Source organism: Anticarsia gemmatalis, chromosome 12, assembly GCF_050436995.1.
Source record: "Anticarsia gemmatalis isolate Benzon Research Colony breed Stoneville strain chromosome 12, ilAntGemm2 primary, whole genome shotgun sequence".
NCBI classification, from domain to species: Eukaryota; Metazoa; Arthropoda; class Insecta; order Lepidoptera; family Erebidae; genus Anticarsia; species Anticarsia gemmatalis.
In genome coordinates, this window is record NC_134756.1 from 3,959,003 (window position 1) to 3,985,256 (window position 26,254).

Genomic DNA, 26,254 nt, shown 5'->3' on the forward strand with positions numbered 1-26,254 from the left:
CAAAATACTTTTTTAAGTGCGGCTTCAGAATTCATAACACATATTCCTCATATTCACATCAACCGCACCATAATGCAAGCTCCTAATTTCAGATTCAAGCCATGGATTTAAAATCGTTCAAAAATTCCCCACACACACAGACACAGAATAATGGTGGTGCCCTCAAATCCATTGACAAGTTTCTATGAAAGCGTTTAAATCATATCGCACAATAGATCCCGGGAATGCATTGAAAGCCAACAGAAGCCATAATGTCGTGTTCCGTATAAATAGTTCAATAAAACCTCCCATTTTAATATCGAAAAGTAATTTTATTTCTGAATGGCTGAAGGAAAATAATTTATAAATCGAAAATTATCCAGAAAAAGCTTAATAGCTAATATTTTTTTGAAAATAATTTCAACATCAGGCAATAATCTTTTTCTTATCATTTTTTACGTATACATACCAAAAATCAGGCGTACTTATTCACCTCTGATCCAAATATCCTGCGTCTTTGAATAAAATCCTTGCCACTCATATTTTCGCATTAATAATATTAAAAGGATAAGCAAAGGATGTTAGAAAAGGGCTTCGGAGCAAAATTGGAGCAAAGCGAATAGAAACTCAAGTTGTATGGGAGTATTCAGTAAATGATGTGATTTCAGTAGGCGTGAACCTGAAGCAGTTTATTTTGATGTACCTGAGAGCTCTTCAGAAGAAATTGAGGTGAAAGCTTCGAATGATGGACCATTTTTGTATAACGTATCTGAAGGAGGTGAACAACTCATTCAAACTCACAAAGTTGGTTATTTATTATGAAAAGGATAACTATGAAACTCAAACCTACGCAAAAATTATCCGTTTTGCGAATCTATCTGTATTATCTTAGCCTGTGGTTGTTTTGTTATGTCAATATTAAATATAAGACAACTCCCGCACTAAGAATTGCTCTTGTGTCGCGAGGACTTTTACAAACATACTAACGACGGACGCAAAGCACAACCAGACCCGAAACAATTATTTGTGGATCGCACAAATAATTACTACGTGTGGAAATCGAACCTACGACCTATCGACGCAGAAGTATCGGCGTGGCGACCAAAACCACTGCGCCACGGAGGCTGTCAAATGGTGGTTTTGTCAACCATCTTCACAATTTCGATCTAATATACGTAGAAATGGTCCAAAAAACACACAAGTGAAATGGCAAAAAGTGCTCGTAAATAAAACACGCTCCCGTAAATACAGATCTTCCCAAAACATTAAGACAAATGTAGAAGAAAACGGGCTACAAATAAACAATAAGAAACTAGTTAATAGAGTCTTAAGGGAGTGACCAGGACAAAGCGTCTAAATGGTTTTGTAGTGAAACAATTCAGTGGACACCTGGGTCCCAATGCGAGAGGGACCGACCTAATACAGTTAGAATGGGATTACCAAGACTTGTTATATGAAGGATAAGTAAAGGAATCAATTTGGAATTCTATAAAACAAAGACAGTTTTATAACTTCTCAGTCTCTCACGTTTATTTCTAGAATTTAAATGTTAAGCTGATTTTATCGGTAGTTTTAAAGGTTAACATGAATGTTTGATATGGATCTCGCCAAATATGATTTGATGATAACATCGATTATAAGTCTAGGTATTATAAAATGCAATTTGATAACATGCAACGCTAATAAAATATGTGAACGTGATGAACTATACGACTAAAATTTTAATCGATTTACGTCGTTCACCTGACAATAACTCACAAGATTCAGAAGTCCCAGTATTATGATAGTTGTATAAATATTCCCAGCGCAGACACTTTTTCTTTTGCCACTATTTATTTTCTGTAGCAAAATATTATAATATCCGTGATCCTGTCAGCTATTCTATCTCATTTGGGAAAGTTACTGCTATACTTACCATAAATAAGGATAATCGTGTAGTCATTTCCATCTATGAGCTTGTTTAGTGCTGCTAAATCCGCTTTTGCTTGTATTTCGATTTGGAGAAGGCAAAACGTCGAATAAGTATATCGCCGCTAAAAATAACTACAACGAAACTGGGTTCTGGATAAACGAAAGTTTGTATGCTTTTACCTAATTGTACAACATTCTGTTTGTCGGGAAACAACACTAAATAAAAGAGCAGGGAAGTGTAGTAGCTGCTATTGTTTCAGTTCACATTGTGTTGCTCTGACCTCTGACATTTACTCCAGTTATTTCATTTCCCACTGACGCAGTTGCCGCATTTAACAATAACCCTTCTACACAAATAGGCAAGTTCAAAGGCGCGTTAGTTTGCGGAGCAGGTTAGCCCATCTACAGCGGGCAACAACGGCTAACAATAATTCATATCGCACAAAGCAACGGTCTGAATTAATCTCGGAGGTTCCCCAGGGCACAGACGGCAACAGACAAGGCGATTCAATTTGAATAGGAAAAAACCGAGGTCCGGTCCATAATAGACAGTAATTTAGACGTAGTTGGACTGAGAAAACTTATTTTATTTTTATTGAAAACGATTCTTTTGTATTTTTAGTTGGATTGTTCGAGCTTACTGGGCCTTCTGTTCGTTTTGTAGTTGGTGATAGAATTTTTAGATGAATTCTGATCGATTGGGTTTAGTTATTGATAGCTTTTCGTATGTATAAACGTTTTCAAGCGAAACATTTTGAAACAGAATGCTTTGGTGGGAGTTTACACATGAAATTTTGATATTATGGACAACATACTACGTCGTATTTCTGCAATGGTCGTTGCGTAGTATAAATCGGGGCTTTGTCGAAAATACAAATGGTTTTTATAAAGTTTCCAGACTTAAAACACTTTCCCTGTATTTTCTCGTTCACACTTGCTTCACTTGAGAGCTGAGAGTTCACAAGTGCGTCGTGAAGAATGTAGACTTCTTTCTGAGGCGACACTATAAAACATTTATGTGTGTAGGTCATGGCTGAGCCGCACAAGTTTGCTGCACGACGACACTCCACATTGGATTTAGAAACTCATAGCAGAAAATGTCTGGCACAAAAAAATCACAAATATATTTGTGTATAGGTAGTATTTGTTTTTGTATAGGTAATCAATACGACAAAACTTCAGTATTAAATACACCCATACCTTTCTACCTACTTTATTAAGACCAGCTATAATAAATTGGTCAAGTAAAGTATGGTTAAGCAATAAACAAAGCTTCCAAATGCAGTAAAATAACGCCATTCAATAGTTTTATTAATATAATTCGCCTTTAAATATAAAAAAAAGAAATATTTCTATTAAACTTTAGAATTCTAATATAGTCTACAATCTTACTGTAACTCTTACTACAACTAAACACATTACGATCTTCTACAAAACAACTCGTAGAAACATCTCAGTTGGTATTAAAAGCACTATTTATTTACCCGATAGACGGGGTGGTAAAGCAAAATAAAATCTCGACGTAACAGGGTAAAACCCCATGGGGTGTGCTTAATTAAATATGGCCACGATTGAAACCTCGTGCCCTGAGAATCCAATATTTCTTCCGCGTTTTTCCTCTGGTCTGCTACGTATAAGTGACTAACAGTGAGAGGAGGAATGAATAAACTTTAGACGATTGTATTTAATGTGATAGAAGCAAGTGTTTGTAAGAATTTTAGTTAAAATTTACGGCAGCTTTATAGAAATAATTAGCAGAGAATGTCGCTGTTCATCCTAGCAATAATACTCAAGTCAATTAAATACATCGATATCGATGCACCTACTTAATCCACATTTCTTTTAGGAATTCTAATAAAACCTAGAGAACAGACTTTAAATGTAAAAATCAAAGTCTTAAACCTGTGTCTTCATTATCCCAAAAATGATTCGTAACGATTTAAAAGTCATTTCAAACAGACACTAAAAAGACAAGACATTCAGATTCTAGACTAAATTAAATTTTTCTCCAAAATTTCGTCTACCATCTCTTCTCACTTCATTATTCCCAAAAACTAGGAGCAATAAACTTATCACATTTCACATTGAAAAATGTAAAGTAACTTCATTAACACACTGTTGGCTTCGCTCTACCCCACAGAAACTCGTTACGAGAGCATTTGACGAACATTTTTCGTATATAAAAAGCTGCGTTGACGTTTCTTTATTAAAAATTCAAATACTAGGATAAAGCTTCAGCCCTCCGAGGCCCGTAAGTGATCTCCAAGATCATGATTGAACATTTTATATTCACTACGAGGTTCCTGTAACGAGAGAATTATTTTACCGACGACGTAATTATGGGGAACTTTCAGTAAATTAGTTCAGACGTTTAGTTTCACGAGGTTAAGTGCTGGGAACAGCTTTGTGGATAATAAAATGTGGGGAATGTGTGAATGGAAAGTATATTTTATTTAATGAGTGTTCACAAGTACTTTTTAGTTTGATTACGACGTATCTGATATGGAATGACATAAAATGAAAGTTGTTGTTTTGTATTTAGCAGCAACTTTCCTAAGGTTAACTTTAAGGACGTAGAAGAAAATACTAAATGTGAACTCGAAAACGCCGGCGTGAAAAGACGCAAAAGAATTTTTCAGAAATTGTAAATCTTTGATAATTAAAGATTCGTCTAAGAAAGAAATTGCCCTAAATTAATGGGGGAAGCGGTCTTTGAAACATTTTATTTAATAAGACTTTGTGCAGCCCTTCGTACATAATTGTAAATTAATTGCGTTCTCAGGAAAAAGGGACCTTCTAATGGCTAATTAGGCAAACGATAAATATATTTTGAACAGGAGGCCTCGCAGTTTCTTTGCAGTGTGCTTTTTGAATTATAATATCCCTTATTAATATACATCATAGGGAATAAAGTGCTTGGAACGGCCGTAACTTCTGTTTAAACATAATAGAAAACAAATTCTCTAAGCAATCACAACCGCTCCAAAGAACACTGGGCTTAAGTTGCGCAAAGTAAGTTACAAAGTACCCTAGTATCGATAAATTAGAAAGTCAACAAATAAGTCCGAAAAACAAAACACAACACCGATTCAAACAAAAAACAAATTCAATGAAACGAAACAAAACGGTCTTTAAAATTTTGTATTCAATGCGGAGCGTAAACAACAATTAATGGAGAGTGGTCCACGTTAGCCAACGGAGCCGGTGACTGGACTCCACCGAGGTCCAGTGTAAAACTTTAATCACCGCTTAATTAAAGTCGAGCCACTCGCACGTGACTGTTGTTCAGCTCTCCACATGTACCAGATACCCTCAGCGGGAGATTCAAGATTGCACAACGGAAAAGTGGGTAATAAATTCTCTGTACTTTATCCCTTATAAAACATAATAGCAAACATGTTTTATTTATTACGGTTCCTCGAGGTAATTTCAAAGGCTTTTATAAGCAACAGTTTTATATTAAAAAGAATGCAATGGGTAAACAAAGATTAATAAAGTGGTCCCACGTTGGGCGCGAACAACGCACGGTCGGAGTGGATTCCACTGAAGTCCGGCGTAGAACTTTAATCACCGCTTAATTAAAGTGGAGTGGTTCGCACGTGGCCGCCGCTCAGCTCCGTGCATGTTTAAGATACCGTCTCAGCAGGAAGCTCAAGAATGCTCAACAACACTAAGAAGTGAGAAGTGAATGCGAACTACTTTACTGCCGCATTTGTTCACTAAAGAACATAACATTGATAGGATGTTTTTCTCATAACACTTATTTGAATTTAGATAGAAAAAATACTTTTATAACAAAACAGTCCAACCCAAACCGCTTCAAAATCAAAAAGATAATAAATCCACACGCTATGGCACTTGAAATAAAATGGCATTCACTTGCGAGCCTGCGCCGAAAATGTACGTGCATCCCAAAAGTGATTTATACCCGCCTAAATAAATAAACGTATATCAGAAGAAAACGTTACACACGAAACATATGAAGATAGTTGAAGACAGTAATTTTACGCATTATATAACCCGTCCCAGGGCAAAGATGTGGACATTCGTCATCCGACTTCGGAGCGCGGCGGACCTGCGCCATGTTCCCTTATTTTGAAAGGACGGATAAACTTGTATCCGCTTACAGATTTATTTTCCGCACATAAATTATACTCGGGCCTCGATTTATATGTTTTTGTCAAGTTATAAATTCTATAACATTCGCTACATGTGACACTTTACACAATCACAGTCAAAAGTAATATTTCTTATGATGTTGAACAATACATTTGTAGGTCCCATGTCGGGGCGCCATTTGCGAGTAATACGTGAAAGCTATAAAGTGAGCCAAGTCACATGTGAAAATGTGACTTGCATAATGTTACGTTCACTGCCCATAAATTCCGTTTAATTAAAAACGTGACTGTACAAAAAAGACCTACTAATCCACATTCTGTTTAAATAGTACCATTGTTTGCGTTATCCAACCTTTTCTTTTGAAGTAACATACGTGGAAAGCCTTATGGAATAAGATATTTTTGACACGATCCGGGTACATGTTACAAGTCACGTTTGCGTTCGTATCAAAGATAAAATATATTATTTCAAAATAACGCGTAACGACATATCGACACGTAACATAAAGGGCGGGCGTTTCTTTGAAAACACAAAGCTCAGTCACAAGCCCTTTGCTCTCAACTCGCAAACTATTTGAATTCCCTCCCCAACTAGATGCCATCTCTTTATCGAAACAACGCCATGACACGGGACAATGATACATATTTATCTAATAATATTTATTGCCTCCATGAAAAAGTGCTGCGATTTCCTCGTCGTCTTTCCTATTTAAAGTTGGATGTTTTATGGATGACGGGTTTTGAAATGTGATCTGCTAACCACAGTTATGGAAACTAAAGGGATGACGATGTGGAAAACTTTGACCGAGCGATTCAAAGTTTCTCTCTGAAATCAAATCAGCAAAAAACAGTAGACATGAACATAAGGGGCTGCAATTCTTTTAGTATATAAGTATGAAATCTTCATAGATAGACACTATCGGGGGACCAACAAAGCTCAAATTTGTTTGCACAAGATTGGTCGTACAGCATACGTTTATCACAGGCAGCAAGGGTTTATCGTGCGAAGGGGCCAGTTAGGCCCATATCACATAGAAATTTGTCCTGTGACGAGATATTATCAAAAAACTGGAACCCTTCTACGGACAGCGGTTCGATCAACCGGCTCGTTTATCAAAAAATGGGAAAAGGCAGTCGCCGAGTAAAATTGGTTGGCCTTTTAAAGGCAGATCCTTCGATGAATTTATTATGCTACCTAAATGTGTCACCCGCATACTCACGGGCGATACAAAAATAATGTGTACATTGACAAATAGGATAATGTGGGCTCTAGAAAAAGAAATTTATTGAAACAGTTTAAAAGAAAAGGTAGAGATAAAAATTTTATATTTATTGCATACAAGTGACAACGTTTGTTTACTGATTACGTATTACCTATATTAAGTAACGAGCCCTCTTATTACCCAGCAAGATAATAGAAAGCCGGGGTATGAAGGGTGCTAAGTTGACAAAGTGAAATACTTAATAAAGATACGTATTTCTCTCAAAATCTACCGCGGGAAGCATAAGGACAGAACTATAAACACAATTCTAAGAAAATCCAAAGGTATTGTCGCCACGTGCAAACGAGTGTAGCTGTATTATCTAGGTAGCTAGTAACCACAGACAGTTGGTTGGATCCTCTAATAGGACGCAGCTGGCGCGATGGCGTCTCCAAGAAACAGGTACATTCTACAGGTCACGAACAATACTTGTTATTATTTTGTTGCATTTGCGACAATAGCCAGAGCCAGCCGTTTTCAAATAGAAATAACAATGTGGTTATACTTTTTGCTATATTTTTTTTACAGCGTAATGTAATAGTCGTAAACGAATTAGTAAAGTAAAATTTCACTTTTGAAATCTAAGTAGGTACATAATATTGCAGTTACACAGGGCCTATTCACACACACTGGCCAGTTTCAATGAAACTGACCGCCGTAGCCGTATATCGGCTAGGAGGACATTATTATTATTCACACACAGCTATTTAATTAACACGTCAAAGTAACATTTTTAATTTAGACCTGACTAACTATTTGTAAAATTCTCAATATTTTTTTCGTACATTGAAGTTCGCATATAACAAGACTAAGTGACTACAAAAATATTTCCAAAATGCTCCTAGCCGCCATTCAAAAGAAGCACCAGAGCAGAGATATCAACTCAATATCAAACCACAATGAACTCCCTATACCCGTCACAGTAGTCGTCGTCAAACAAAGGCAGCAAGTACCTGCGACTACAGGCGGGAAGCAGGTGGCCCTCTCGATGTATTACTCGTGAACAGATGTGCGACCGGCTTTTTAACTGCCCACCGTACTTTTATACGCATATCCTTATACGACGGATAGCTTGTACGTTGAAGTATATTGATGGTTGAGCGAAAATTACGAATTAAGTCCTCGTGTTATAGATTCCAAAAAAAATATTTTGTATTATATTGAGTTCTAAATGAAAAGTTATCAATGCTATTTACGTTGTAAGGCATTTTCGCCGTAGGGCACCAGTATCGGTTTTGATTTAACGATTGCCTCAAAATACTAAAAAAACTGTGTGTATAATATCAATTTCATAAAATAAACCATAATAAGCAAGAAATCCCGTACTCGTTGGTTACGGTATCGAATGCTGCATAAAAAAGACGCTACTTTTAACAGCTTATATTTAACTACATTAGAAGTTCTAGTAACGAAAGTGATACGAAATCGCCCTCTCAAAAAAACTCAAAGGAAAACCTCTTAAGTCGATTAAGAATTCCGTTTACAAAATTCGAATTGCAGCTTTTCAAAGGTCATTAATTATTCAATGATTTGAAATAGCCTCGCTATAAGGAATGTTGTTTAAACAACCAATTATGGACGTGTCACAGTAACGCTCCCTGGGTGACACCTTTGTACTTAATGTTGATATTAATTCAGGAATAATGGTTATTAGTTCTCGGCTGGCTGTCATATTAGCATAAGTAATCTGATTTGAGATCGGGATTACGGAAGAAAATGTTGAGTGTACTGTTTTTATTTGTACTTGATAACTGACCCATTTTTCTGACCGATAAACCCGAACTTCTATAGGATTGAATCCCAAAAATCTTCGTTGTAAATTTTATGATATGTGTAATTGATTAGATGAATTTTAAATAATATTTTGTAAATAGCTGTTTTCTCCTTAATTTCCAGTACATGTCAATGAAGATTAATATAATAGATCGATCATGGTAGGTTTGGCACAGGACAGACGGATTTGGAAGGAAAGAGGGGATACGGTTGCCCAGCAGTGGAACACATCAGGGGCACATAAAAAAAACATATCAATGGCAAATATTTTTTTTAATTAACCAAAATTTAATTTACAGAAAAATTTGAATAGGTGACGAAAACGTCACGTGAGAGCCGCGAGACGTGTGTGTGAATCACCGTTTCCTCCGCGTATTATTATTGCACACAAGCCCTAAATCTAAAGATAACGCGCTACAACGACGTGGGAGGGCCATCAAAATCCCTTTCTATGTTTAAAATAAAAATTTAACCCTAAAAGCAGTTTCATTTTATGAAGGTTCTTTATGCCCCGCGGCATCGTAGATGCATTTATTTGTTCTTATAAAATTGTTATTACCTCGTTTCACAATTTCGTACTTTCTTTTCACCGGCGGTTTATATTAAGTCGGTCGGATGTTCGGCATTAAACTTTGCGGGTTCCTTTAATACTGCACGAGCTCCTACATTTTTAAAATATACGTCTCTGAATTTACCTCGCTTGGTTTTGCTTTAGTTTGTCTTCTACTAGAAAATAGCTCCGTTCAGTTGTGTTTAATATTGCCAACAATTTACTTGTTTTTGTTACAACTACAGATGTGGAAATTATAGCACCAAACTAAGTTATTTTAATACTGGAGAGAAATAATAAATATTTTGAGATGAAAAAGATTAATTTACCCCGAAGGATTTACCTCTCGAGGTAAAACCTTAGAGGTAAATTAAATCTAAGATTAGATCAGAATCTCATGCGGTTCTGAATAATAAAAGATGTGCGGCTTTTCCTCAAACGTGTTGACACAACGAATACTTGGAGTGAATGACAACGTTGAATATTTTGAAGAAACCAAATATTTATGGCTTTTTATGCACTCTTCTACGTAATAAATTAAATGTTCGTTTGTTAATTAAATATACTGTAAAGATCAAGCAACCACTGATAGCAGAGCACTAGGTTTTCATTATAATTAGATTGATTTTCAGCTCATATTAAGCTTTAGACAATATCGTAGGCCAGAATACTTTAAGTTTTGGGTTTGACTTAACTAAGGTTTGATATTTAACAATATTACAATGTAATGTAGTAGTTAGTAGCTTTGAATAAGTTATTCACGAAAAACATACAAACCTACATAAAATCACACCTTTTTGCTTTAGGGATAGATTACCAGAGAAAGCCACTTAGTATCCTTACAAACTGCCCTTGCTTCGTTCACATCCCTACATGTTGTCATTGACGAAATCTAAGATATATTAAAGCCAGTATTATTCTAAATTCGTATAAAAGCACTATAACAGTAGATCATTTGATAGCAGAGCAGCAAACACTCGGCATTTGTAGCCGACAGCTCTGACGACACTCAAAATGTAATATGTCGCTCTCGGGACTTGAACGAACGCTACAATTGTCAACATTTTTGTGTTTACGCTCTCACATTTTGAACTTTTTAGGTGAAACGTTACATCTTACGATTTAAAAGAAACATTTGTTAGACTATTCCTTCAGATTCTTAATTTTTAGAATCGTTAGTTTATTTATGACTTGTTTTAATAATAATTTTAGGGTAATTTAATGTTTTAAAGTTTTTTGTAACTAATGTGTTTATTTTTTTTAATTAGAGTGGAATAAAGGTGTGTATTGAAACTGTAAGTTTGTTAATCTCATAATAATCTTAGAATCGGAACCGTAAAAAGTTAATTCACTGATCGATTTGTATGTCGGTAAACTTCTCTGCGTCACGACTTGAATGTAGATTCCTAAAACGTTAATCTATTTTATGAACAGTAAGTACTGTACTCAGATACTTGCTTCCACACTAATGAAGCCTACAGTTTAGCCGAAAAAACTGCAATAAACCAACAACATACAAGTGCCTCTTTACAGTAGTAATATACGCAAAGAAACAATCGATTGTCAGATGCAATAAAAGCTTGCAAACACATTCGATACCAAATACCACTCACAAAGGAAACGGACACAATTCCAAAGTAAAAATTCCCGACGTTCAAATAAAATATATACGAATTTCTCAAGTTAAAATTCTTTCCTTTAAACTCGATAGACATTTCATAAATATTGGGAACAAAAGATGCTTTTAAGATCTTCGTTCGCGGTTCGTTGCTTCAGTAGTATTTCGAAATAAATGTTTATTGTGGACATTTAAGTTGGTGCTTATTTTTCAGTATCAGGACTTTAGACAGCCAGTTAAGAATCTTTTAGTCAGATAAAGTTAAAACGATGCAGCTCGTTGGCAATTTTAAACATCTCAATATCAGACGTAAATAATGTTCTGATCGTATCGATTTGTCTCAATCTAAATGCCTTACCTGATATTGTTATATAATTAAACGTTTTACAAACAAAATGTAACCCAATTTTCAGAAATAACATTTAGAATATAGAAGTAAAACGCCTACAAGTTCTATTTATATCAGAACAACTTACCAGGCTTTACACGAAATAAATTTACTTTGAAGGTATAGTGTTGTACTAAATTGCTTATAACAAGATAACGATCTAGATTTTAAATTCATCTAATAAAATAAACTAAAATGTGTGCAGTAAACTATAAAACAATTCTACCTCGGCGTGAAAAAATTGTGTGATGATGAACCAAAGCTAATAGTGCGGAACCAATGATCATTTAATTGGATTATGCATACTGGATTCTAACACGCGTGTTTTTTCGTTCTATTCAATTAAACGCATAAAAAGACCATAAAATCATCATTCAAGCATGTTATCATACAGCAGACAGATCCGATAAATCACACAACTATTACGCCAATTACGCAACGGTCAGGCTTCCCTTAATCCGTATGGTCGGTCCCAAGTTAGAAAAAGGGCTCAGAAGCGACCCAACTTATACTCAGCCTCTCCCATGATTCAAATTGATTTATGCCCACCGATAAGCAGATCGAAAACTTTCCCAACTAACCATTTTCGGAAGCCTCGGCTCACACGGACTCGGAAAAACTATTGTTTCACTCTTCACAGTTGCGTAACGCCGAGTGCTATTGTAATAAGTTATTGGCGGAAGGATTTGTGGCTATAAGTTAGCCGCGCACGGTGCCCTGATTCCACTGATATTGATCTCTCCGGCGGACGCTCGTTCCGACGACGGAAGAAAAACGATCACAGTTTAACGAAAGGGAACACCAGAATCTAATTACGCTCTCCTTCTTTACTTTTCAACGTCCTTCGTAAACAATTTAGCTTAACATATTAATTAATGGATCAATCTATTAAGAAAGTGATTCACTTAAAACTTGAAACACTCGTACACAAAATAAGAACAAAACCGGTTCAATGAAATATATTTCTGTTATAACAAGGCACATTACAAGGGTAGAATGAAATGAATATCCGTCAAAATGTAGTAGCCATTTCGCCACAAATGCGCCCCCATCCATCATAGGTAATCGGAAACGATCATTGCAAAAATGAGTATAATTTACTGTGAGCTTCGCATTTTACAGTCGACCCAAATTGCTGCCATTACATGCTACATGACACTGCGGTACACCATAACGACTGTCCATTTTGTCCCGAACGTTTTTTGTACCCAATGATCCTGCAACTATCGTTATTTTCCCTTCTATGTGACTTTCCTGGTCTTCTTAAGAGGAGGTCCAGTCAATAATTTCTCGTCCCTTCGTCGTTTTTTTACGGGTATGGGCGCGATACATTTCATGGAACTCCCGATAACGATCCTCTCCATCACTCGGTACTGCTTCTCCGAAATAGGCCTTAATACGGCAAAACTTACACCCAGCGCTTTACCCTTCAATAGATCGTCTCTCAGTGTACTGTTATCGCAGAGGCGGGTTTTTAAGTACTTGAGGAGATTCTCTAGGTCTAAGTTGTTCAGCCTGACCAGAGCGGCGATGGCTATTTTATCGTGATCTTCGGAGTCTTTCATTTCTACTTCGAGTTTTATATCACTATCACCAGATGGATAAATTATCTCCTGTAGCTGGAAACGATTTGGGCCAGCGCCTACCATCAAAGCACACCTAAAGTTGTTCTGTCGACCGACTATTGAGTTCAACCAGTTGGAGTTTCGTTCAAGGGCGCCAAGTAAGAAAGTAATAAAATCACCCACTTCTTTCTGTTTTTTGTACGAAGCTATTGCAGCGAGGGCTACCTCCGGTGGTTCAACTACTTTTTCTCCAAGTTCTCGGGGTTTCTTGATCGGAGGTCGTTTGGTAGCCATAGTAACTGAAAGCCGCTTAAGAAAGCCAACAACTCCTTTACATATATTTTGCACACGTTTAGTTCGCGAACGGAGAATTTTGACGTTTTGTGATGAAAATTGGGTCGAAAAATGTTTTGGGGGTTATTTTTCTATTTCTTTGTGGAGACTTGTGCCATTTTTAGAGAGTGGCCAGTTATATTTTTCCTTTTATTTTTCTGCCAGCAAAAAGTTTACATCTGTCAACAAGATGCGTGAAGAAAAATAACACGAGATAAAACCTATATAGAGAAGTAATATACAATAACATTTGAAAAATAATTTTATATTATAAACAAAATAGTTTTATGTGCAATATCATAAATCTCAATTCTTACAAGGCAATCGTTCGCCTACACTGGCCGCCTACTAATCTTCCCACCGTTACTTTGCTACCGTTATAATAAGCGTAGGTTGGAATACGTAACCTAGATAATGCTGATAATTACTTTATTTAAATGGCGCAGTAAAATATACCCAAAACTGGAAGCAATCGTGAAGCAAGACAGAAACTGTTATTTGATTCTCACAAAGAATTGGAATAGTGGAACAGAATGGATGTGGCTAGCGTGACCGGGAAGAGGCTTAAATACTACTTGTGTGTGAATGACCTGCACATACATGAATGATGTGTGATACAGTCCTTTTCTTATTCAATGAATTGTCGGGTGAATCAGTTAAATTTATCTACTCATAGCAAATTTTTATGAACTATCTAGATACAAACTTTTATAATGCTGTTTTTCACAGACCAATTGATTTTACGATGGCATACATACCCCAATATAAAAGGCAGCACTGTCTCAAGAAGCATTGAGTCGAAATATATCAAATACTTCTTAATTCTCCAAAAAGATTTTATTACTAAAGAAATATTCCATTCTTTTACACTACACCAAGACTATATGCATAAATCTCAGCTAAAAATCTTTTTTCCTCATTAAAAGTATCTAGTGAAGTAGTTACAAAGGTTGATATAGAGAACAATAAAAATTACGACATATAACGAACTAATTCACACTTTGATTTAAAATCTTCATTCTATGTATGAGAGTATAAAACTGTGTGCGTTTAGGTGTTTGTTTATTACCTTATAGTTGCAAACGTGAAGTGCGTTGACCTCGCATGTATACAATATGTACAGTCATAATAGAAGTACATACCTGTATATACAGATTTATAAACATACGGGCATAATGAGCATATTATCAATATACAGTTGCCTTTTTTGTGCGATTTTGAAGTACCTACCTACTTTACGACCGTTTGTATCATCTACAAATACTGTTTTTTGGTAGTTTTGGTTTCAAATAAAAGATGAGTGTTAGTAACAAGTGTCTAAAAAGAACAGTATCTATTAGAACAGTTCTTGTTTTGTCGAATAGCTTCGATAGCATGTTATTAATGAAAACCACAAGAGCACCTGGCTTATATTTTTATTTATTCTGAATTTAATTCCAGATTTTTAAGTTTCATCTCCTGATATTGTTAAAAAAAACGTGTAAGTACGGTTTATGATGCTCCATCAGATCGAAGAACGTCGAATCACAGACTTCATTTTATTTTTAATGTTGTTCGATTTGATATGAATGACAAAGAAGCTCCAATAGATAGAGTGGGAGTAGTCTAATTAGATAACAATTAATAGCGAATATATCAAACAATAAACGAAGCTAGTGAACCAATAAACTTATTGATAACAAAGTAGGTCTTTCAAGTAGAACCAATCATCGAAACCAAGCACCCCGCATTACAAAGATGACGCACTTATTTCTGCTATAAGCGATAAAGTTCTTAAAACACTTAAGTCCGAGCTACCTGCAATGATCTCGTGTGTTATGAAGACTGAACTATCCTCGATTAAGAAGGATCTTTTAGAGTTTCGCCAATCAGTTGATTTTTTGAGCACCATGCATGACGAAACAAAGAATATGGTAGAAACTCTAGTCAAGGACAATGCATTGTTGTGTAAAGAAAACAGCACCCTAAAAACCACTGTAGCTGAATTATCTGATCGACTTTGCAATCTCGAACAACATTTACGAGAAAACAATCTGGAGATCCAAGGCGTACCCGAACACCATAATGAAAATTTACCAAGTCTTATCCATCAGTGTTCTAAAGTCATAGGTCACGACTTGAAGGACGGTGATATAGTGAAGTGCACTAGAGTGGCAAAATTGAACAAGGAGAGCAGGTATCCACGCACCATTATCGCCAAGTTTAGCTGTGTAAGAAAGCGTGACGAGTTTTACTCTGCGGTGCACAGATATAATAAATCGAACCCTACAAATAAACTTAATAGTGGCCTACTGGGAATTGGAGGTGAAAGGGTACCGGTTTACGTGTCAGAGCATTTATCTCCATCTAATAAGTCATTGCATGCAGCAGCGCGCAAGAAGGCGAAAGAACAAGGATATAAGTTTGTTTGGGTGAAAAATGGACGGATATTTGTAAGAAAAACAATTGAGAGCAATTACATATTAATTAAAAGTAAAGAGAGTCTTAATCTCATATGTTAAACTTTAATTTTATGTCTTACAAATGTGTCTGGAACATAAGTATTAAATAACACGCTGATGAATAATCTTTCAATATACTATCAAAACATCAGAGGTATGAAAAGCAAAACAATTGACATATATAATACTATCTTAAGTAATAACTTTGACATAATTTGCCTGTGCGAGACTTGGCTTGATGAAACGATACTGTCTTCTGAATTGTTTGATGATAGGTACTGTGTAGTGCGCAGAGATCGAGACGCCAGGTTTCGGGCTAGGTACGGTAAGAGTCATGGTGGTGGTGTACTTGTCGCTTATTCAAGAAATCTTCAAGTTTCAATTAAAAATGAATGGTTTTCTGAGTACTTAGAGGATTTATGGGTACAAATTAGGATTAACAGATCTTGTATTGTAAATTTATGCGTTGCCTATCTGCCTGAATACTTGCCTACGGATGTCGTTTGTAAGCATTTCACCAAATGCCACACCATATTCAGTAGTTTACCGGGTCAAGTGAACTGTGTTCTGGGCGATTACAATCTCAGAGACGTCATTTGGTCGGATGAAACAGGATGCCCTTTAAATTGTAATTGTGAAAGGTCTAGAGCATTACTTGACCTTTTCAACTCGACAGTGATACGACAACTCAATTTTATAAAAAACTGCAGTAATCGGATACTTGACTTAGTTTTTACTGATTTCCCTGATTTACTGAGTGTGACGCCTGCACTGCCCATTAGTCGCGTTGACTTGCATCATCCGCCTTTTGAAATTGTATTGAGAACTAGTATCTCAATACTGACCCATAATAAATCCCTTAATAAATTAAACTATCGTAAAACAAATTATGAGAGTTGTAATAGAGACCTGGAAGATATTGACTGGGAGAAACACGCATCGCAACTGGGATGTAACGACTTTGTTCAATTTTTTTATAATAAAATCTATTCAATGATTGAAAAATATACCCCCACAACAAAATTTTCTAATAACAGCTATCCCACTTGGTTCTCGAAGGATTTAATTAGGTTATTGGCATCTAAACATAAAGCCCATAAAAAATTTAAGCGTTACAGAAATCCGAGAGATTACGACATGTTTTCTTTACTTAGAGCTCGAGTTAAGATCGTCATTAATCAATGCTTTAAGACATATATTGAGCGAATTGAATGTGATCTTAAGGTCAATATAAAAGCTTTTTGGCGATACACTAAAAGTAAACGAGTCACCAACAGTATCCCATGTAGCGTGTATTATAAAGATAACGTTTCTAACACGGGTAGTGATATTGTCAACCTATTTGCTGAGTATTTTTCATCGGTATATTACCCTAATACAGCTACAAATTACCGTCCCAACTTTCAAGCATCGACCTATGCCATTAGTCAGTTGCATATAACAGATCATGACATATTACAAAAGTTAAAAAATGTGGATCTTACAAAAAACGGTGGCTTTGACGGTATACCGCCTATCTTTATACGATTGTGCGCAACTAAGCTTGTAACACCGCTATCAATTATATACAACAAATCCCTTCAAGAAGGAATTTTTCCGGAGTTATGGAAGGTTGCTAAGATCACTCCAGTTTATAAATCGGGTGATAAGAGTAACGTATCTAATTATAGACCGATCTGTATACTCAACTGGTTTGCAAAAATATTCGAGGGCTTTGTTTATAGGCATATATATAGTCACTTCACTCACTTATTGAATCCGCGTCAACATGGGTTTATCACGGGAAGATCAACTAACTCGAACCTGCTGTGTTATACAACTTATATATGTGAATCTTTTAATTACAAACAGCAAGTAGACTCTATATATACAGATTTTTCAAAAGCATTTGATCGTGTAGATCATGTTGCTCTTCTTTCGAAGGCCCATCATGTCGGAATACATGGAAATTTGTATAGGTGGATAAAATCATACCTATCAAACCGAACTCAACTTGTTGCGCTTAGTGGGTACGAATCTATACCATTTTTGGCAACTTCAGGCGTCCCACAAGGCTCAAATTTAGGGCCATTACTGTTCTTGATATTCGTCAATGACTTACTCAGTAAAATTGACAGTGAATGTTTAGCCTACGCTGATGACATTAAAATTTTTAGACGTATTGCCGATCACCGAGACTGTGAAGCACTCCAGTCAGATATCAATACGGTATCTAAATGGTGTGACGAGAACTATATGTCATTAAATATAAAGAAATGTCAGGTTATATCATTCACTAAAGCCAAAACACCAATCAAATACAATTATAATATCAATGGCATAATAATGGAGAGAGTAAGGGAGGTTCGTGACTTGGGGGTAATCTTTGACTCAGACATGTCATTTAGACCACATTATGATCACGTATGCAATAGAGCCAACCGCATGTTATCCTTCGTACTTCGGAATTCAAAACCGTTTAGGCATACTAGTTCACTTATAACGCTATACTATGCTTTAGTCAGAAGTATCATTGAGTACTGCTCATCAGTGTGGGCTCCGATATACAAAACACATATAGAACGTATAGAGGCTATACAAAGGCGGTTTGTGAGAGCTCTTTGCTTGAAATGCGGCCTAAGACGTAAGATACCTGAGTACGAGGCACGACTTCAGTACTTTAACATGGTCGGATTGGATAGAAGGAGATGGATGAGCGACATGTCTACACTATTTAAAATCGTGAATGGTTCATTTAATGCAACTCTCCTGAGTCAGTTACACTTCAAGGTACCTACTCGATCTGTGCGTACTCCGCAGCTGTTTCGAATACCACCGTGTAATAATAATGTGTCTCAAAATAATGCACTATTTAGAATGTGTAGGCAGTTTAACGATATTTGTTCTCATGTTGATATATTTGTTAACAGTCACAGTAGATTCATGGAATTATTGCGCAATTTGAATAAATCTTAACATGTTTTTAATATACCCACGATAAATACGTTAGCAAAAATTGTAACTATGTCTTTTTAATTTTCATGTAAACACTCAAACACACTCACGTCATTGAAACTGTATAAATTTTGAATTTTGTGTACAGTAGTAATTGGAGTGCAGATTTAAAATGTCATGTTAATGTGTTGCTTAAGTCCTACCTAGTCTGTATTCTGTAACTGTACCTTGTTATAAATAAATAAATAAATAAATCTATTTCTACAGCTCAAATAATATCACTCGAATAGGACTAGCACTAGAATAATATCATAGTTCTAAAAAATGATACTCAATCAACATTTTATTGTAAAGGGCTGTTCTATCACAGAAATCTCAATTGGATTTGGAGTAAAACAGAAATCTGTGACCTACTGTAACTGACTATGGATCTTTTCATCATTATCATCATCTACAGCTTGCCTCTGCCCATTCAAGGCACATTGATAAGCCTTCTTCCGTATACACCTGTAATCCAGCACCCATTCTTTACCATTGCTGACTAACAATAATCTTTTAGAACTAAGTGAGATACAGATGTGAATGATACAAGAAAGTATGCAAGAATCGTACCAAGTCGCGAAATCATACAGAACATAACTAGTTGTCATAATATTGTCACAACAACCAATAAAATAACATGATCTAGGTATAAGAAACTTACAATAAATTAAAAGAAATCCGTGTTTGAATCATCTTCGATGAGCGTGAGCAAAAAAACCAGTTGTTTTTTGCTAATGTCTACTAAATATTGTGTCTGCTGTATAGAAACATCGATGATCTAAGATTAAATCACTTGCGTCTGTTTTGGAGTGCAAATGTCCTCATTAATATTTATGTAGCACGACAATAGATTGCAGAGACTTAGAGAATACATTTCTGAGTATTTTGGCGTAGGAGAATACCTACATGGTCTTTTTTGGTGTGATTTAGAAAGATTATGGATGCTTTAGTTTAATTTGTTTTTAACGCGATTTAAAGATAAAGAATGTATCAAGATATCTTTATTGTTCCTTGTTTAATTAATGTCGTGTTGTGATATACAATCGGCAAATAAACATGTAACAATCATCTGCATAATGTTATTGATAAATCAGTAATGTTTATAAATTGATCACGAATATCCTTCTTAAACCAATACAGGCATGACTATAGAGATCAGAACTTCTTGTGGCTAGTGCTAAAATTACACCTTTATGTTCCCAAAACAGCACTCATTCAATAATATCTCTGAACAAAATATGTTACGAAGATTTACAAATTAACGATTTACCGTCGTTAAATGTGTTTTTTACGAGGAACATTAATACACAATTGACACAGAAGATGGTACCTACATAGGTGGGCCTTAAACTTAATCTTGGGAGTGCACACACAACAGATTAGAAATACAAACCCCTGTGAATCTCTGCATAAACAATATGAGGGAAATGGACTATGTCCCAAATCCCATACCCCAAACCATCAAACGTCAATTAAGTGGCAGTACATTTCAAACTGTCGAATTAGCACTCCCATGGTTACACTAGCTTTATCAATCTGCAGACTGTAAGATGCATGCGGTTCATCTAGCCTATATGAGTAAACGATCTTGCACTGATAGCTATGTCAAAACATGTAGGTACAGTATACAACTATGTATAATAATTTAAGGGCCAGTTTCACAGTTTCTATAAATAGCTGATGTCAGATAACCTACTTGCTAAATGTAATGACAGTAAATGTAGGTAAATAACCTATGTAAAAAAAACTGTCAAAAGAGAATACGTCTAGGACCAAAGTTAACAGATATTAAAAACGTCAGTATATTGCAGCATAGGGCTCCAAAACTATATGTCTAAGTGTTAATTTAAGAAAAAAGACCAAGTAACACTTTGTTAGCCTCGATTTCTTGATCATTAGGTAAAGACTGAGTGCTTACTATGCTTAGTTTCCTATTAAAATACCGGTTTAACATGGAACCAAGCACTGGTTTAATAACCCATATGACATATTAAAATGGGTTCTTAAAGTCGTTCTTCCAAGATTATACAAGTATTACTACGTATCCAACACTGATAAAGAAGACTACAAGTTTTCTCACGATGTCTTCGCCGTTAAATGATATAGTTTTTACTAATTGTGAAATGTATTCTGTTCACACGTATAGTGTTCAGCGTTATGCTAATGATGTGTTTTTATGGGTTCTATGACTTATGGTAATTTCCTTCTACATTCCGTTGACAATGGTGTTAGTTTTTACACGTTGAAGAAGACATTCGTTTTTAAAATATACCTTACGCCGTATTTTGTTGAAAACAACTAAACTTAGGATAGCTACGAGTGACATCGTCAGACGATTAGAGGCAAACTTGTTTTTTATTTATCTATTCATTTATTGTTTGTATTAAAAGCAACACCTTCTTACTTAATAAGAACCTACATTCTACCTACTAGGTAGGTAGTGTAGGTACCTACCTACATCTAACAACGTTAATTTAGGGCCAATTAAACGGAGCCGGAATAGAATTGTTCAATTACAGTTCTTATTATAGGTTGTACCTACCTACCTACTTATCAACATAATAATGTACACGTGCTATATACACCTACCTATATGATGCATTTTATGTACGATAGCAGTGTACATTAGCAGGTGGCACAAGTAGGTACCTAAGTACTACCGGGTGCGACGGAGCGACAAGTGCAGATATCAATTTTCAACATAATAAGTGGGGTAGGCTCGCATCGACACGCCAATGCCCTTTGTAATCAAAAGAGCAAACGCTTTACTCCCATTCATCAGAAATAAACAATACGATAATGTAATCTCAAAGAAAACAACCAACTTAATTACAAGCAACGATACGGTTCCCAAAAACTTGAAATTTTATAGATACGCTTCAAATAATCAGCTGGCTGTCAATAAATCTAATATTCAACCTTATTACACAAGTCATAGGGGTGATAAGGCTCACGACCCAACTTCGACTTATTTTTTATTTTACATCGTTAAACCCGTAACTATAAATTAGCTAATCAAACAGAACATTCGTGCGGAAACATCGCGGTCGGTGCAGAAAAAAATTACTAACGCGAGAAATTGCCTTTCAAAGGGAAATAGCGAACGATCTCGCGCCGCGTATCGAGGTCAAACAATATAAGTATATAGAACGTTCGAACGCAGGCATGAGCCAAATAGGTTAGGTCTAACATCGTCAAAACAATATAACTTACCGAAAACACCATTCACATCCAATAGCTACCTATTCCGTTACAAGATTCGCTTCAACGGTCGTCGGCAATGCTGTCACTTACGCACACACACACAAATACACCGTAGTAAACGTCATAACCAACGTTTACATCGTTAATTACACTATTTGGCGATGTTTTCCAACATTGCCAACAATATATCACATGTAGAACAACTTTAACTTGCACATATAATCGTCACATATCACAAAATGTTGGTGGATCATAGAAAAAACGTAATTTTTAGGCAAAGACAGACCTAATCACCACTCCTTTTCTCTCACGGATTTCTGTGATAGCGAACAGCTGCGGCGTGTGTTGTACCAAAACAAATACCAGTAACGACATCTAGGGAAAATTAGTAAACAACTAAAGTAAAAGTAAACCTACTTCGCCTTCCCGCGGGTGTCAGTTTTGCTGGTGACATCCTAGATGGCGCTGTATCGACTCACGGTTTAATTAAACAAAAAATAGTGGGCTGTTTTTATTAAATCAATATAATAATAAATTGGCGATTTTAAAATTAAGTATTTTCTTGACTATTTTGACATAATACAACATTTACGACAAAAGAAATTAATTCAATATTCATCGACCATGATGATGAGCAAGTTTATTCTTAATTAAAATATAATAAAGCAAATAAAAATACAAATCAATGATGGAAATATTTCAAAAAGATAGCTCCGCCGTAACAGTGTATGACACTGCCGTGACCAGGATTCGAACCTGGGTTACTACGGCCACAACGTAGGGTCCTAACCACTAGACGATCACGGCTATCGGAGCGGGTGATCAAATGGCTGAAATTAATAACAATAATCGTTTACGACATTTTATTGTACACTATAAGATAAATATAATTAGAATATAGATAAATCCCACATTTACTAAAATGGCATCGTTATAAATTGCGTTGCTTGACTTATTAATAAATAGGTACTCTTATAAATGTCTTTACTCATATAAATGTTATTTTATCGAATCTTACGAGTAAAGATTCGAATAGCACCTTGACAAAAAGCACCTAGCCTAGTCCACGAAGGACACCAATAAATATGTTTTTGGTAGGTGCTAATCGAAGGAATGCTACTCTAGATAGACTACATACCTCAAAATATCATTTATACCAAATATTAAAATTATATATTTATTTTGCAGATCAGCCTTCCCAGTAAAATGTAAAGTTCACCCATTTATTAATATTATCTCATAATGCTCAATAATCTATACTTATAATAATGAATTATATTGTTATTTAATTTATTATCAGAGAATGCAGTAATGCTATAACTACCTATATAGGTAATATAATACCTACACAACTTACCTGGTTGTAAACAACCTGCTACAGATGTAAATAGATATCATTTTATAATCTAACTAAAATCAGGGCTCAGTAATAAAAAATAAGGAATACATAATGTAATGGAAATCAATTTATTTCATTAAATACTTATAGATAATAGACTATTGAGTCTTAAAACTAAATACATATAGAATATATAGCTATATTTTATATACATACTTATACTACCTACTAAAATATATACCAGTAGTATACTTGTAGGCTGTAGCATAGACATTTTTATATTTACAACATTGGCAAAAATAATATGCTGCTTAGTATACATACAATAGGGTACTTGACTACCACCCAAATTAGCTTTTTAGAAAGCTTTTGTCGAAAAGACATTTTAGGATAGAATTACATGATGACGTCACAAGTATCGTGTCTGTTGAGATAATAATATGTACAGTAATTTCAATTTCAACATTATTTGCGAAAAATTTATGTTTTGGATAAACCATTTACGAATAACCCAGTCAACTACTCTATTAGAATTAGGGTATTCCACAATATCACTAATATACTTAGAAATAAGCAATGAGAAATTGTACTACTATATAATACAATCTACTCTTCAAATTTAGTTAAGATAAAACCAATTTAGAATCTGTGTTTGTTCATCCACCTTCATTGTCATTGCGGTTCAAATATCTCTGTATACTAGGAGTCAATGTTTCCAGAACATTCACCATTCTACCAAATATATTAATAAGTTGATCATTTTGCTTTATTCGCGCCATTTCACGCTCATGAGCCATCTTTTCTCTCTCTCTTTCAAATTCAAAATATCTATCTGTCACATCTTTAATTTCGTCATTTAAATGTTTTTTTCTTTTGCTAGATGTTCGGGAAGATGAACTGTCTGATGCGTAGGATGATGCTGTAGATTTCCTGCGATGTGATGTGGTTCCATTGACTGCACAGAAATATTGTGGAGCTGGTGAAAGTGTTCTTTGTATTGGATCTGGTTCAATTTCCTCCTGAAAATAGAGACAACATCTCATCATTATTATTACACATTTATAGTTTGAGATTTTCTAACATTCTTTCCCATCTCAAGCGAGAATATATTAATAGCATAATCATATAAATCTTGTACTGCTACTTTTCATTGTAAGGATTGTCCCAAGTGGCATTATTTGATCTTCTTCTTCTACTATGGGAAATAAGGCGTAATAGTATGTATGTATGTACTTTTCACTGTATGTATTAATAAACTTCAGAAACACACAAACCTTAAATGTAATTTCATTATTATCATCATCGGATTCACACCCTATTTTGACTCCATTTTGATCCCTTAATAGTTTCATGAGCCTTTTTTCTAATTCCGTTAGTTCAGCACCTTCACCTTCCTTGTGCCTTTTTGCTTTTCTTTTCGTATTATTTTTAAGATCACTCCAAGTCTGCAAATATAAAATATTAATTATTTAGATGACAAAACTTTAAACAGCAATATGAAATAAATTGAACTGCAATGAGATACTTACTTTACGCCATTTTTCCAGTGGCCTAGATTGGCCCCTAGATTTATTTAACAATTCAGCTAGTTCAAGCCATTTCTGAAGATTGTCTAGCCGACCTTGGGATCCTGGTGGTGGCTTGCTTATATCTCCATTCCTGAAAGCAAATAAAAAATATTTTAAGTATTTGCACAATTTAAAGCAACACAAATGGCAATAATCCAACCCAAGCTGAACTTATATCATAGCTTTGAATGGGTATACATATTTGTTTTAAAAAGTTTATTTTCCAGAAAATCATTCATAGAGCCATTCTGGATTACATTCCTACTGCCCACATATAACTACCAACATTTTTGATCACAGACTGTGGGCTTCGATTTATATTCAGCCTGATCCATACCACATTATTGTAAGCGCTCAGATCGCACGCGCCCGATCACATTCAGTAGCGGTTGGCTAAGACGTGACGGGCGTTATCAAAAGTTAGTTATAGAGCGAGCTATCTACGATCCCGGATCATGGAGCAAGAATCAAATGATACAAGATAGATTGTTTGGTGTGCATCCATTTATCACTGAGCGGTTATTGCAACATTTGTTTATTGTTTGATGCCAGAAACGCTACTCAATTTCGGAAAGAAAATAGTTACTTACTGTTCCATGAAATCCAGCATTATTTCGAACTGCGCATGAATTCCCCGTTTATCCCTCATTTTGGTTAAAAAGTAGTGCCGGTGCAGCTCAGTTTATTAATTTTCTTTTTCAAGCATTTAAATAAAATAATATTCTTGTATCTGTCAAAAAAATTTGGATGTTTCTGAAACGTCAGTGTCAGTAAATGTCAGTGACTTTTTTTATTGCATTGGCAACATTCATCTTCAGCAATGAAAATTAACAATAAATTATAATACAATATTATTGCATTGTATCTACTTAGTGACTTGGTCCTTCTACTCATCTTCCATCCAGAATTCCAGGCGCAGGATTTGCCAACGAACCGCAGAGAGCAGGATACTGTGTATAAGACTTGTATGTAGTGTTAGAAACGCAACACTGCCTTCCAAAACCACAATACTTTTTATTTATCTCTTATCCCAACAGAGATGCCTTTCTGTTGTCCACGTTCACTTTGTCCAAGAATTCGGTGTTACAGCTAGATAGGCATCTAAATTATTTAACCCTATCTAAATTTTGTCGACTGTCGCATACAAAGACATGACGCATTTGGTTTATGGGAATTAATATTGTTTCTTTATAGAAACTTAATTTGAATAGTCATCTAGTCTAGTTGTC

At 35.4% G+C, this 26,254-nt stretch overlaps 3 protein-coding genes and 1 non-coding gene across 15 annotated transcripts in view; all 4 read right to left on the reverse strand.

Moving 5' to 3' along the window:
* LOC142977085 (uncharacterized protein CG43867) overlaps window positions 1–22,417 on the reverse strand; it is a 353,930-nt gene extending 331,513 nt beyond the window's left edge. For all 12 annotated transcript variants that reach the window (XM_076120791.1, XM_076120790.1, XM_076120794.1 and 9 more), the window contains exon 1: window positions 22,128–22,417. The gene's annotated coding sequence lies outside the window, so the exon portion shown is untranslated. The remainder of the gene's footprint in view (window positions 1–22,127) is intronic.
* LOC142977307 (uncharacterized) lies at window positions 12,543–13,623 on the reverse strand. Its single transcript, XM_076121124.1, has one exon. The coding sequence runs from the start codon at window positions 13,456–13,458 to the stop codon at window positions 12,841–12,843; it is 618 nt and encodes a 205-aa protein (XP_075977239.1). The 5' UTR covers window positions 13,459–13,623; the 3' UTR covers window positions 12,543–12,840.
* A 436-nt stretch (window positions 22,418–22,853) lies between the features above and the next one.
* Window positions 22,854–22,925, reverse strand: TRNAH-GUG (transfer RNA histidin (anticodon GUG)). Its single transcript has one exon. It is a non-coding gene; the product is annotated as a tRNA-His (tRNA).
* A 655-nt stretch (window positions 22,926–23,580) lies between these two features.
* LOC142977061 (uncharacterized) lies at window positions 23,581–25,782 on the reverse strand. The gene is made up of 4 exons (XM_076120750.1): window positions 25,616–25,782; window positions 24,987–25,116; window positions 24,732–24,902; window positions 23,581–24,476 (listed from the first exon to the last, which is right to left on the reverse strand). The coding sequence occupies exons 1-4, from the start codon at window positions 25,672–25,674 to the stop codon at window positions 24,114–24,116; spliced, it is 723 nt and encodes a 240-aa protein (XP_075976865.1). The 5' UTR covers window positions 25,675–25,782; the 3' UTR covers window positions 23,581–24,113.
* Window positions 25,783–26,254: the final 472 nt, after the last annotated feature.